The 15,046-nt window shown below is 35.1% G+C and overlaps 1 protein-coding gene across 10 annotated transcripts in view; it reads left to right on the forward strand.

The window, feature by feature from the left end:
- The window catches only part of ITPR1 (inositol 1,4,5-trisphosphate receptor type 1), a 390,069-nt gene that overhangs the window by 184,691 nt on the left and 190,332 nt on the right, over positions 1–15,046 (forward strand). For all 10 annotated transcript variants that reach the window (XM_051981182.1, XM_051981188.1, XM_051981197.1 and 7 more), the window contains 8 exons: positions 2,004–2,176; positions 3,252–3,371; positions 4,303–4,497; positions 6,839–7,090; positions 8,284–8,425; positions 9,218–9,371; positions 10,182–10,369; positions 14,287–14,425. In XM_051981182.1, coding sequence (XP_051837142.1) covers positions 2,004–2,176; positions 3,252–3,371; positions 4,303–4,497; positions 6,839–7,090; positions 8,284–8,425; positions 9,218–9,371; positions 10,182–10,369; positions 14,287–14,425 — 1,363 coding nt within the window. The remainder of the gene's footprint in view (positions 1–2,003; positions 2,177–3,251; positions 3,372–4,302; positions 4,498–6,838; positions 7,091–8,283; positions 8,426–9,217; positions 9,372–10,181; positions 10,370–14,286; positions 14,426–15,046) is intronic.

Below are 15,046 nucleotides of genomic sequence, written 5' to 3' on the forward strand. Positions count from 1 at the left end.
AATGGATAGGGTAGAAATTTTACTTGATCATTGAGTCTCTACTCTTAGGGAGACCCCAAGTCTTTTCTAGATATCAGAGATCCATTGAAGCTAACAATCCTGACAAAAATCCCATGAAACCCATTTTTTTTAACTTGATTTCATCCTGATTTCTTGTGGAACTTTACATTATCTTCGTGGTGTCTTTTCATTTTCATTTGTCTAGGTTATTTGTACTTTATGTTTCTCTTGCCAGAATGTTGGCTGTGAGGAAATTTTTAGAAATTAGTTCCAGACCCAAATTCCTACCTGGTAATAATAACTAATTTTAGTGTTTCTTATCTCATAAAGCACTTTACAAGCTTTATCTCATGTGAGCCTTTCACCAGTCCTATGAAGTATATTTTATAGGTGCAGATAATGACTCTTCAAACATTGCTAAGAGGGTTCGTCAGATGAAGGATGTTCTGTCTATCACTGACTCCTCCTCTGACTTCTTTCCACTGTGGGGCACCTTTCTGAGCTTTCATTCTATGGGCAAAGCCTTCAAGAATTAATTCAGGGTCAGCCACCTCTGTGCCATATTGGAAGAAGATATTTATTTTCAAGGCATGTATCCAACTAGTAATATATTATAATTCAGTAGATTAATAAAACAGCAGGATTAGATTAGGCAAAATCTGTGTCCTGGAAGGATAATTATCTGTCTTATTCAAGTCTTCAAATGAGGTACCATGGTGGTACACTTAGGCACTATCTTAATGTAGGTAAATTGTGATTTAATACCACTTTGCTTGCCTTTAGAAATGTTCCACTAGAAGAGAGATTTTTAACTATTTTTTTGTCATGGATCCCATGGGCAATCTGATAAATCCTTTGGACACCTCAACATAATGTTTTTGAATGCATAAAAACAGGATGAATGTAAAACAAAGAATGATGATGATGGTGATGATGATGATGATAGCCAATATTTATATTATGTCAGGAATTGTACTAAATAATAATCATCATCATCTCATTTGATCCTCTGGGGAATAGACTCTGTTATTGTCTCCAGTTCATAGTTGAGTGAATTGAGGCAAAAGATTAAATGACATTCCCAGGGCCACATAGCTAGTTAATGTGTGAAGCTGGATTTGAATTCAAATCTTCATGATTCTAGACCAAGCACTCTATTCACTTTGACACTTAGCTACCTCTCATTCTGATCCCCTAGCATTACAAAGGAAGTCAGTTATTTCAAAATGTTATTATTACAATATTTAAAATCAAGATTATAGATCTCATGTTCAGAATTCCTGCCTAAATCATCAGAGAAAATCATTGTGTAGTAGAAAGTTCAAGAGAGGCCTGAGTTCAAATGCTGGCTCTGTTATTTACTAGTTATCAAATTCAGGCAAGTCTGTCTGCCTCTCTGAGCCTCATTTTCCCCATTTATAAAATGAGATTATTAATATTTATAGTAATTATAATAAGAATGTTCTACAATCTTGAAAGCAGGTGTTTTTGGTTTTTTGCCTTTGCTTTTTTTTAGCTACAGAATAAAGATAATTAGAGGGATTTATTTCAATTCATATAGATCTTTGAGAGGGAAAAATTGAGATGAGACTGTTCAAAAGGATTTAAATAGGATTAACATTCATCTACTCAGCATGAGCAGAGAAAAGAGCAACAATTAGATCTTCTTGAATTAGTAATAAATTCAGAGCTAATAAACAAAGTCTGACCTTTTAAAATGGTCTCTAGTTTAAAATTCAAACTGTGCACTTAATGAAACACCTCTACCTGAAAACATTAAATGATGCTTTGCTCAATTATATTCACTTGTCAGATTTAGTAAAGGTGAGAACATTTTAGCTTTTACTTTGAGGGGCATCCTCTTCCCAGAGTAAAAATCTGGGCACTGTGACTTCATTTTCTATAGAAGTTTTGATTTTGATCAGTGAATTGGTGCCCTATTCTTTCATTTTGAACACAATTACAAATGGCTTCTCCTCCCCCCAAACCCTGCTCTCCCAAAGGAGTACATCGCCAAGCAGTTCGGCTTCATGCAGAAGCAAATTGGCTACGATGTCCTGGCAGAAGACACGATCACAGCTCTGCTTCACAACAATCGGAAACTCCTGGAGAAGCATATCACCGCTGCAGAGATCGACACCTTTGTCAGCCTCGTGAGAAAAAATCGGGAGCCCAGGTAAGGTGGACCCAAAGCTGTGGGGACAGTCAGATACTCAGCCTGTTAGGCTAGGGAGCTCACCTGGACGAGGTGAGCCCAGGTCTCTTCAGTTATATTTCCTTGAGGTCACCAGGGCTTGGTAATTCCCTTTGGGATTTTTTCCAAGTCACTTTGCCCAACTCTCACCCTTAGGAAGGCAGAGGGTACCATCATTTCTTATTGATCTAGAATCTTGCCAGGAGGAGAAGTCACTGGGGTCGGAGTGAATTGCTGTTTGGTTGATTCACACACCAACCAACACAAGAGTTACCAGATGATGTACATTCACACATTTTTAACCCCTTACATTTACTTCATGGCCACATATATTGACACTGATTAGACCAGAGGTAGATAGCTAGTGAAGTTACTTATTGAGAGAATGGTTGGTGGGAATCTGCTGCTCTTTGCTACTGGATTTGGAAGCCGGCCTCCTAACAAAGAATTTAGGCTTTGAATACTGCCTCTGTAAGTAGTTTCCCTCTGTCAGCCTCATTTCCCCTCTCTCTAAAATGAAGTAGATGGCCTAGATCCAAGCTTTTTAAACTGTGGTTCACAATCTCATGTGGGGTCTCCCAGCTGTTTGTGGTCACGAAATTATGATTTATTATCAATGAATGTTTGATTTGTATACATACATACCTGTAAAGATTCCTCAGGAGAAAAGGGACAGCGAATGGAAAAAGTTTAAGAAGACGTGGCTTATAAGACCTTCAGAATGCTTATAGTACCTCACATACTTCTCTTTGTCTCCCTCTATTCTGAATTCTTCCTTGTTTTCCATTTTTGCTTTTCTTCTTCTCCTTTAAATTCCTTCTTCCTCTGTCCAGATTTAGGGTTTCTGATAATATTAGTGGGCAATGGGGACTCTTAGGAAGCTCACAGTTTATGCTCCTCCTTAGAGCATTACTTCGTTTGGCAAATATAAAAGCACTGTACAAATATCAACTGTATTCATTAGCTGTTTTTAGGGCCTCTCAATACGTGGGTCTTAAATGGAAAGAATTTCAGTTATCTGAAGAGAATGCCTATTTTTGTGTTTACTTCCCAATAGATTCTTAGATTACCTCTCTGACCTGTGTGTGTCCATGAACAAGTCAATTCCGGTGACCCAAGAACTGATCTGTAAAGCTGTGCTGAATCCAACCAATGCTGACATACTGATTGAGACTAAGTGAGTTGCATATGATTTTAAGGCTATTGAAGAGATGGGGATGTAGGACATACAGAAAGTGTATGTCAGTGTACATCAGCCAGTTAGTGTTTGTTTATTGCCCAGCCATCAACAAGGGTGAATCTAAACCGCTGAAGGAATCGTAGTTGGTGGAAAATATAATTATCCAAAATAGTCTGGCATTGGATGTTTCTTTTGGAAAGTGCTGTCTTATTAATTTGCATGCAGATCATTCATATTTCTTCAAGATGGTTCTACTGCTTTCATTTGGCCAGGCTCAGTTGAGATACCAATTAAAATGTGAGCATTTGTTTAGCCACTCAGTTTTAATGTGAAGTTTTTACAATTGTGTAAAAATGTTAAACATCTTTAGATCTGAAAGGAAGTAATTTTTATTCACTGTGACTATACTTTACTGAAAGAAAGATTCCTGAAATGTCATCCTGACATTTTTTGTTTGGGTGGAAAATAGCACATATGTCACTCTGTACCATAGTGACAATAATATCTATCTATATGGTCTATATGAAGGAGGTCTGTCCTGAAAAAGTATTTTAACACAAATAGGAGAAGATTATATTTTTGATTGTTTTTAACTCTAAATATGCCCTTGAGATTTTGTTGATGGGATTTTTGTCTACCAAGCTTGATTTAATTTGAGACTTTAGGCTATATAAATGTTTCCCAGGCACAATTTAATTTGTTATAGGCTCTGGGCATTTGTAGTGTGAGGTTATGATATTTTAGTTTCAAATGCCTGGATCATTTTCTGGGCTGAGCTCCTGGGAAAGGGATTCAATGTACTTTACACAAGAGAGCAAAAACCCTGTTTTGTTGCCAAGCATGAAGTTTATAACATCTCCAGAGTTAAAGTGGCTTGCCCTAAGAGCTTAAATTAATGATCTTGGGTTTTTATCTCCTCATTATCTAGGTTGGTTCTTTCTCGTTTTGAGTTTGAAGGAGTGTCCACTGGTGAAAATCCTCTGGAAGCTGGGGAAGATGAGGAGGAAGTGTGGCTATTTTGGAGAGACAGCAACAAAGAGATTCGTAGTAAGAGTGTCCGGGAGCTGGCTCAGGATGCTAAAGAAGGGCAAAAGGAAGACCGAGATGTCCTCAGTTACTACAGGTGATTAGAGTGCTTGGATTTTGACTCTGACATGGGCATCCTGCCCTGGGGTCAGAGGCAGGAATTCCCAATTCACTTTCTGTAAAGGCAGAAATTTTTCTATAGATCATATGATAATAAAACAAAGCAAGTTTGACTTTGGAATTGATTTATAGGTGAGATAGTGTAGTATAGTAGAAAGAGCTTTGAACTTGTAGTCAGATGAGCCTTGGGTTAGAGTTGCTTTTCCAGTGATAATGATGTTATACCTCTTTGGGTCTGTGACCTCCTCTGTTAAAAAGTAATACCCTTTCTACCTATTTCATGCAGTTGCTTTGAGAAAGGCAATCCTAGAGTCACCAATCAAGGACTTGAAGGGACCTCCTGAGTCCATCTCCTCCAAACTTCTAGTTTTATAGAAGAGGAAACTGATTAGAGCTCAGTCAGATGATCACCCAACTTCCCATAGATAATAAGGGTCAGAAGACAGATTTCAATTCAGGTGCCTTGGCCAGAGCAGACACCATGTGGATACATTTCAAGGTTTTTGAACTTCAATGGGAAAAATTCACAGGGGTAGCAGCTTACTCTGGTGCAAGTGACAGCATTTGTTTCATATTTGGAGTACCTGGATCTAAATTCTGCCTCTAGCGCTCACTGCCAGTATGATCACAGATTCAATTTATTGTTAAATTAGATTTCCCTAGATCTTAGCAGTTCTAGTTGTCACATCAGGAACTTCCAAGTACTCCAAACCTCAGATCATCACTCAAGATGTAAGAGCTAGGCAAGTTCTACTCAAAAACTTAATGAGATCTTCATGCCTTTCTGCTCCCTCCACTGATACAGATCATCACTCCTGTACATTTTAGTAAATGGTCTTCTGGAGTTGAATCAGACAAAAGATTCCTAGAGATGAGCCTTTCTGTTATTTAACTATCTGTAAATGAGATGTAGAATCTGAGAAGAATGAATATAATCATAATAATTAATAGAACCTATCTCCCAGAGTTGTTGTGAGGATCAAACGAGATTAATTGTAAAGTACTTAGCACAGTGGTTCTCAAAGTATGGTCTAGAGAATCCTGGGGATCTCTGAAACCCTTTTAGAAGGTCTACAATTCAAAAATAGTTTTTCTTTCCAATATGGTAAATGTCTATAAATATTACCCAGATAAACAAAAACGCTTTGGAGAGATCCTCAATAATTTTTAATAGGATAAAGGTACTGAAAACAAAAGTTTGAGAACCACTGACTTAGCACAATGTCTGGCCCACAGAAGGCACTATATAAATGTTAGTTTCTATTATAGAATCTATCATTATTCTCATACCAAAAGTCCTTTACAACTTGGCAAAGGACCTGTCAGAGTTTTCATTCCTCTGGTCCACCTTTTGGCACTCCAAACTCACGTCTGCATCACAGTGAACCTTTGGGACAGGAATTTAGTATAGGATGTTAGTAGCAATTGAAAATTTTTCAAATTTGGGGAATTAAAAAAATGCCCAGAGTCCAACACAAATAACAAAAAAGGATATAAAGCTCAATACATAAATCCACAGTTGAGACCATAGACAATGGGGGTAGTGCTACAAAAAATAACAAGGAAGGTAGAGTTGATGGGGAAATGTGTTTTGTGAAATAGTGTGATTTTCTTTTAAAGTGCACTTTGTAATTTGGTAGAAGATTTCTACCAACAATATTTGAAACTTATGGTTTTCCCAAGTTGCAGCCCTCTTGTGGTGAGTTAATTTGCTCCAAAAATATTAAGAAAGCACCTTCCTAATAGTGACAACTCAGGTGACAGTAATTTTCTTGCAGGGGGGAGCAGGGGCTGAAAATGGATTTCAAGTCATTTGAAAAGGTGTGCAATACACACACACACACACACACACACACACACATTATATATATATATATATATATATATATATATATATATATATATATATATATATATATATATACACATACACACACACACATACATATAAAGGTATAACTATATGGATAGAATTCAGTAGCTTTTAAAAATAATAATTGCTAATGATAGTTATATAGTATTTGCTTTGTGCCAGACACTGTGTTAAGTGCGCTTTACAAATATCTTATTTGATCTTCACTACCCTGTGCAATAGGTACCATTATTATCCCCATTTTACAGCTGAGGAAGCTGAATCAGACAGATTAAGTGATTTACTCAGCATTCCACAATTAAGAAGTGTCTGAGGAACTAGGATCTTCCTGATTCCCGGTCCAGCGCTCCATCCAGTGAATAACTTGGTATCATAATTATTGACTTTCTGTGGCTCATTGGCTTGTAGGACTTCTGAAAAAGTCCTTTCTTCTCTTTTTCACAAGGTATCAGCTGAACTTGTTTGCTAGGATGTGTTTGGACCGGCAGTACCTGGCTATCAATGAAATATCTGGCCAACTTGATGTAGACCTCATTCTTCGATGCATGTCTGATGAAAACTTGCCCTATGATCTGAGAGCATCGTTCTGTCGATTGATGCTCCACATGCATGTGGACAGAGACCCTCAGGAACAAGTTACTCCCGTGAAGTACGCCCGCTTGTGGTCAGAGATCCCCTCGGAGATAGCGATTGATGAGTAAGCTGGCTTCCATTTCCTTTCAAGACCAGAGCATGTTTTTATTCTCATATATTCTAATCAGAAATAAAAGGCAAACTTTACGAGTCCTGATTGCTTCTAGATGGTTGTGGGAAGAAGTCTTTCCATTTTAAAAACCAGTCAATCAAGTAGCATGTGTTAATGACCTGTTTTATTTCAGGCTAGGTGGCGGAGTTACAAGTTCAAAGGATGAAATAATCCCCACTCCCAAATACATTATGTTCTAAAGAGGGAAACAACACAAATATGTGTGTATGCATATATATATATATATATATATATATATATATATATATATATATACACACACATATATATATATGTAAAAACACACAGAGAATAAATATAAAGCAATAATATGCAAAAAAGAGTTAAATATAAAGTAATTTAGCTTTAAATAGTGAGCCTAGAAAATTATATCATTCTATAGAAATTGTCATTGCAAGTTTTTATTAATGATCAACTTTTGAATCTAAACTGGAAAAAAAAATCAAAGCAAATTTTGAAAACAACATTCTCATGTCTACATTAGAACATTTTTAATGTGGATCATTAATATTTTTCAGGCAAAAAATAATCACTAGAGAACTGTATTTTTAAATATCATTTTGAAGATTACTAAACATGTAATCCCAGGAAATTTTCATAAATTAGGATTTGTAATTGATTTTTATTTTTAAATATTTGTCAAAAGTTGGCATTTTTTAAAGGAATTATTTGATGATTAATTAACTTTTATACAGATTAGACTAAACTATTGTCTATAAGTGAGATCACTGAGACCAAGCCAGTAAATTGTAGGATTGCTCTCTTTCTCCTCTGTATCATACCTGTCATTGCTCTAAGCTGCCTGTTATGGCTGAGATAAATGTTACTTCAATTTTAAAAGAATGTTTAATTTAATATTCTTGAAATGTCAGTTTTCATTGTAGTGATTCCTCAAAGTACTATCTAATTTTTAAGTTCAACCTTCTTAAAATATGTAATTTAAAGATTGCTACTTTTTGAAAAATTGGATTTATGAAATATTTTGCAGACTTGGGTAAAATGCTGTTCCTCACTTCCCTAATTTAAAAAGTCATGATAAAAATATCTATGTACACACACACACACATACACACTATCTCTGTTGAGTGTCAACCCAAAGACTTAAATTTTATTTTTCTTTTCAGTTATGACAGCAGTGGAACTTCCAAAGATGAAATTAAAGAGAGATTTGCTCAAACTATGGAATTTGTGGAAGAATACTTAAGAGATGTGGTTTGTCAGAGGTTTCCCTTCTCTGATAAAGAAAAAAATAAGCTAACATTTGAGGTAATGTGAAAGTTTAAAATGCCAGATCTTAAATGGACATTTTTAGTAAGAGGTAAATGGGAAATAGCATTAGTTTGTATGCTTTTATGTTGAATCTCTAGTTTTTGTACTAAGTCTAGTTTAGAATTACTCTCAATAAAAATAGATAGCAGTCTTAAAAAAAAAAAAAAAGCACAACTTTGTCCAATGATAAATGTAATAAAAGAATGAGGTGTAAGTTCTAAATTGTAGCTTACAAAAGGACAGAACTGAAAATGTACACCATCCATTATAGGAAATGAAATATTCTTAATCACATCAAGGAAATTATTTTTATATTACATTTTTCTTTCTTCTTGTGAATTTAGCATTAGATTATGTAGCAGTTTGTTGGGTGTATAAAGTTATATTTTCAAGGTATAATGTTGATCTTTAGCTTTTTCAAAAATATTTCTGTGATGAAGTTAGGAAACTTGGAATCAAAAGATGTTATATCTAAGGTACAACTGTATTAAGAGAATCACATAGAACAAATGAGTAAATCAACTTTTTTTCTCATTATCAAATGTAACAAAGTCAAATAAAATAAATAACTTGGCAGCTTTTTTAATTAAAGATTTTGGACAAGTTTTGCTCATTTTAAAAAAGTTAGATACAGTAAATTGTAGTTTCTTTTGTCATCATAAAGTCAAGAATTTTTACAAACTTGTCATTATGAACCAGGAGTCATTCTTAATTAAAGTAGGGCAGGAAGAACTCTGTTTGATATTCTTTTTAAGGCTGTTTAATCTTTTTTTAAAAAAACAAAAATAGGTTGTAAACTTGGCCAGAAATCTCATCTATTTTGGTTTCTACAACTTCTCTGACCTCTTACGATTAACCAAGATCCTACTGGCTATCTTAGATTGTGTACATGTGACTACCATATTTCCTATTAGCAAAATGGCAAAAGGAGAGGAAAACAAAGGTAAGAAATAGATGACTAATATGGAAATATATTTTGCATGATTTCAGTGTATAATTGCCATCATCTTGTTTGTCTTCATAGTGGTAAAGGAGGGATTAAAGGGAGGGAGAGAATTCAAAACTTGAAATTTCTAAAAGTAGATATTAGAAATAAGCAATATATTTTTTAATTAATAAGGAATGGAGGAAGATTATTTGATTATAATATTGTCATCATAAAAAATGTTTCTGTTTTTTCTGAACTTCACTCTTAGCTGACTTTTATTATACATTGCTCTCAAATTGTATGTAGTATATAAGTGGCCACTTTTACTTTATCATAGGAGTGCATAATGACATGTGTGATGCTATCTTATTCAGGGTATGTCTTGTTTCCCTAACTAGATTAGATTATATAATCCTTGTAGGCTGATATCATGTATTATACTACTTTTGGTTTGGAGGTGGGAGGTGGGAGAGGAAGAGAGATGGTTCCTGTGGTGTCTTTCTGGAGTCATCAGTCAGTAGTTTGAAGAGAAATGTTTCCATTTAGAATCTTGCTGTCATTAAAATAAATCAAGTATGTGGGATTTGGGAGGGATGCTATCTTTCATGTCACTTGGATCTGGTTAGTGTCCTAGAGCACATGTGTATTGATGATCTCAGAACCAGAGGTCTTCTTCTTCAATATGAAACTTGCTAACACAGAGAAAACAGTTGAAGGGTGTAAGTCAGTCCCACTTGTAAAGGCAAATGCCCAACCTCAATCCTCCAAGGGAAAACTTTCAGGGATGGAGTCATAACTTTAGGATTGTCCTTTCTGTTTCCTTAGGCAGTAATGTGATGAGATCCATCCATGGAGTTGGAGAACTGATGACTCAGGTTGTTCTCAGGGGAGGAGGGTTTTTGCCCATGACTCCCATGGCAGCTGCCCCTGAAGGGAATGTGAAACAAACAGAACCTGAGAAAGAAGATATCATGGTCATGGACACCAAGTTGAAGATCATTGAGATTCTTCAGGTACCTTCTAGTCAGTGAGGGACCCCAGGGGCCGAAGAGCATTATCAAAGTGGAATCTCTTTCATGATGGGAAATTATAGTACTCCTTCCTGGATGGGATAGAAGGGCTTAGCATGTTTCCTTGAATTACAATTCATGAGATCATTGATTAAGAGCTGGAAGTTAGAATATTACCTTAGAGATTAACTTGTTCAGGCATCTCATTGAAATGAGATGAAGAATGTTCAAATTCAGAAAATTTAAGTGACTTTCTCCAGGTCCAAAGGGGATAATGTATTTGATCAATTGATAAGCATTTATTAAGTTCTAATGCCAGGCACTGAGACAAGTGTTAGGGACACAAGTTGTTATTGTCCAAGCTCTGGGATCTAAACCAAGATTCTCTTCAAATTGTGCTTTCTTTTTCAAGAACTCCTAAGTTTTATTTTCTCCTCTGCTGTATCATCATCATTATTCTTCATAATAATAATAATAATAATAATAATAATTAACATATGACACTTGAAGTTTTGCCCACTATTCTATATATATTATCTCGCTGGATCCTTATAACAATCCAAGAAAATGGATCCTATTATCTTCTCCATTTTATAGATGAGAAAACCAGAGTCAAGAGAGGCATTATGTAATTAGCCCATGGTAGCCCAACTACTAAGTGTCCAGGGAGGAATTTGAACTAAGGTTTTCCTGGCTGCTTTTGTGGTGTTCCATCTGTTCCATCCCACAGCTTCTATTCTAAGAAACTATCTCAGAACATCACACTAACATGGAGTTCTCCCTCTCTCTAGTCTTGCCATGGTTTCATCTTAGGACTTCACTCAGGAAAATATGGAGGGAATGGGATTTTCCAACTTCAACTACTACTTTCCTCATGGAAAATCTCTTTGAGTTTTCTGGTTCACAATTTCTCTCAAAAAAAAAGACCTAAACAGTTCTATTTTCAAATTTATTTTTAAGTGCAATACTTACGTTTTGTTTCACTTGGCTAAAGAATTTTTATGTTTTTTCCCCATCACTATGATCTCCTAACACCTTCTCCACTGTCACTCAAGAATTCTTCCTTTTAACAAAAAAAAATTTTTGATTAAATAAAACAGATCAACATGTTGTCCTTGGCTGACAGCATATGCTTCATTCTGCTCCTGTATTTCACCATTTTTTTCTGTCAAGACATGAAGTCTGCTTCACTGTCAATCTACAGAAAACATGATATGCTATGCTTTTAACCATATTTTTTATTAGTTCTTTTTTTTAGTGGCAGACATTTCTCAAAAGTTTCAAGACTAGCCATTCAATAAACCTTTTCTCATGTTTTCATTCTCCATTTGATAAATTTAAAATTAAAATGGAAACCAACAAATAGGGAAAAAATCTTTGTAGCAAGTTACTCTGATAAAGGTCTTGTTTAAGATAAAAAGGAACTGATTCAAATTTTTAGAACTAAAAGCCATTCCTTAATACATAGATGGTCAAAGGATATTAATAGACAGTTTTCAAAGGAAGAAATCCAGCCGATAGCTTTATTAAAATGGTTTAAATCCCTAATAGAGAATTGTAATTAAGTTTGAATTCTACCTCATGTCCATCAGACTGGAAAATGAGAGACATTAGAGGTTTTAAAGAAAACAAGCACCCTATGTAATTCAGGGGAGTGGTAAGTTAGTCCAGTCATTCTAAAAAGCATGGCCCCTGAATTCCTCAACTACACTTTACTCTTTGACCCAGCTATACCATTACTAAGCCTATCTCCCAAAGAGACCAAAGAAAAAAAGACTTATATGTCCAAAAAATTATAGAAGTTTTTTTTTGGTTGTAGCCAAAAATTGGAACATAGAAGAGAATCCTTCTAACAGAATCACAGCAGATGCTGAAGAAGCTTTTAAGAAAATTTATGTTAAAAATCCTAAAAAGCATAAGCCCAAAAAGGACTTTTCTTTATTTAATATGGTCAAAAGGATATATTTAAAATAAAAAAAAAACTTGCATTTTTTTGCTTTGGAGAAACCCTAGTACAAAAAGGGATAAAGCAAGAATATCCTTTCTTTCTCCACTATTATTTGACATCATTTTGGAAATGCTAGCTTCTACAATAAAATGAAAACAAAATTAAAGGTATAAACATTGGCGAATATGAGGTATTTATCTCTACTTAGAGACAGGATTATGGAATTACTTAGAAAAATCCATGATTTTGAGTATGGACATAATAATGAGACAATATACCTTTCATTCAAAGAAGAGTATATGTAGGTTGACGTAGGTTATGAATTTTTTGACCACTGCAACTTCCAAAAAATTCACAATAAATCAGAGAGAAGATTATAATTGGCAACTGTGAAGAGAATGCCCCAGTTGATAAAGTGACAGATCCTTAAGTGTGGAAGTGATGTATATGAAAACCTGTACTTAGTAATAAGGGATATTAAAATGAAAAATGGTCTAGTCCCTGGATTTAGTCTCTTGATAGTGGGAGTGTGGGAACCGGAAGAGGAATATAACATAAACAAATAAATATAAGAAAAGGTAGGCTATGTTTTTAGAAAAAAAAAAAAAAGGAGAAATGTAGAGCAAGTGCTTGAGAAAAATATGAGGACTTTTTTTTAACTGGTTGTCTAGTGGGAAAAATCCTGGATTTAGTACCAAAAGATCTGGGTTCAAATATCAACTTCTTGACTTGCTTCCCATGTGAGTTTGAACAAGTCATACAACTTATATTCCTTTATCTCTAAAATAAGAGAATTGGAATAAAGGGCCCCGAGGTCCCTTCTAGCCCTCTCCCTTTGACCCTGTGATAAATGACCTCTACGGTCACTTCCAGTTCTAAATTTATGATCCTATGATGAAGAACTAAGAAATGGTTCATGGAGGAGACAGCATTTTAGTTTTCCTTTTAAGGAAAAAGAAGGATGTCCAGGCATAAGATGGCCTTTGTGAGTAAGACCAGAAAACATCCAAAATGTGGAGAGTAGGCAAAGGAATAATGGGAAATAGGCCTGGAAGTTTAGGTACAGCAAGACAGTGGAAAGACTTGAATGCCTGACTAAGGAATATATATTATATTCTGTAGGCAATAAAACCATTGAAGGTTTTAGGCTAAGCAAAGGAGGAAATCTTGTGCCTTTGGAAGATTATTTTGGTAGCTAGATAAAGGATAGACTCAAAAGGTGAGAGATTATAGACAGAAAGACCAATTAGGATAACTATGTGAGAAGCTATATGAAACAATTAGATGGAGGGAGAGGAGAAAATGAATGAGTCAAATTCTATAAATATGTAGCATTTTGAAAATTAGATTTTTTAAATTGATATCTTTCATTTTTATATCACTTAGAATTTCACTTTGTATTCTTCCTCCTTCTGTCTCTCAAAGAACCATCCTTTCTTTACAGCAGAAAAAAAAAGAAAAAAAGTACATTGAAAAAATCTGACATGTTCACCTTCTCAGTGAGAAGGAACAATTATATTTTAACAATGCCATACCTAACAAATGGCTTATTAATAAATTAATTAAATTAATTTAAACAAATGGATTTCTTACTGTGTTCTCTTTTCTCAACATCCTATTCTGTCCTTTCTATTGAAAAGTCCTTAATAGGCCCTTAACAAATATAGAATTGAATTGAATTTCAAAATAGCATTTTTGAACATTGATTTACCATTAACCAATTATATTTGTGGCAGTGGTAATAAAGATTCCTTAAGAAGCTAAGGTGATATAGCATGGCTTAATATACTGTATTCAAGCACATTGCTAGTAATCTATTTATAAGTCAGCTAAATATTTGATTCACCAAGTTTTCAGAGCATCTTGTATAGCTGAAAGCAAGTCCAGGTCAAATGCCACAGCTGAGGGAGAATGTGTTAAAAGCAATATGTGAATATAACCAATGTATTTCCATTTCCACTTAAATCTCCAGTTTATTTTGAATGTGAGATTGGATTATAGGATCTCATGCCTCCTGTGTATATTTAAACGGGAGTTTGATGAAAGCAATTCCCAGACCTCTGAGACATCCTCAGGAAGCAGCAATCAAGAGGGACCAAGTAATGTGCCAGGTCAGTTATTGCAACAATGGAGCTTCAAGGATGGAGTGGGGTCTGTGATGGATAAAGGACCTGTGTTTTTTAGAGAAAGTCATATGTGTACTACCTTGGTTTTCATTTTTTAGAAATAGCAAACCTTATTGGTTCTTCAGCATAAAATGAAATAGAATGAAAAACATATCTCTTATTTTTCTCCTTTCCCTTTTTTCCCATTTTCTTTTTTTTTTTTTCCTACTGAAGATCCTAAGTATTTTCATTATATATCATATACATTATACATTTTGGGCCCAAGCCCATAGGAAAAATTACCCATTATCAAGAGGATTAAGTTTGCTTCATTTTTTTTTCTTTTAGATAGTAAGAAGAGACACATTTATTTTAATGGTTTCTTCAGAATTAATCAGCAGCAGCTCTGCCACAAGACCCGGGGGCTTCCTGGGTACTGACATTTTTGTAAACTAGGCCCTTTCATCACCAGAAAATTCAGAGTACCACAGTCCTGACCACAGCTCTCTTGGACTCTCCCAGGAGCCTTTCATAAGCATTCAGACCCTTCTGCTGTTCTCCCACAGCACGACCGATAATAGTGACTTTTGAGACTCGCCAGCCGTAGTTCCTCCACAGCCACATGGG

The sequence above is a fragment of the Antechinus flavipes genome, chromosome 1 (assembly GCF_016432865.1).
Source record: "Antechinus flavipes isolate AdamAnt ecotype Samford, QLD, Australia chromosome 1, AdamAnt_v2, whole genome shotgun sequence".
Taxonomy (NCBI): domain Eukaryota; kingdom Metazoa; phylum Chordata; class Mammalia; order Dasyuromorphia; family Dasyuridae; genus Antechinus; species Antechinus flavipes.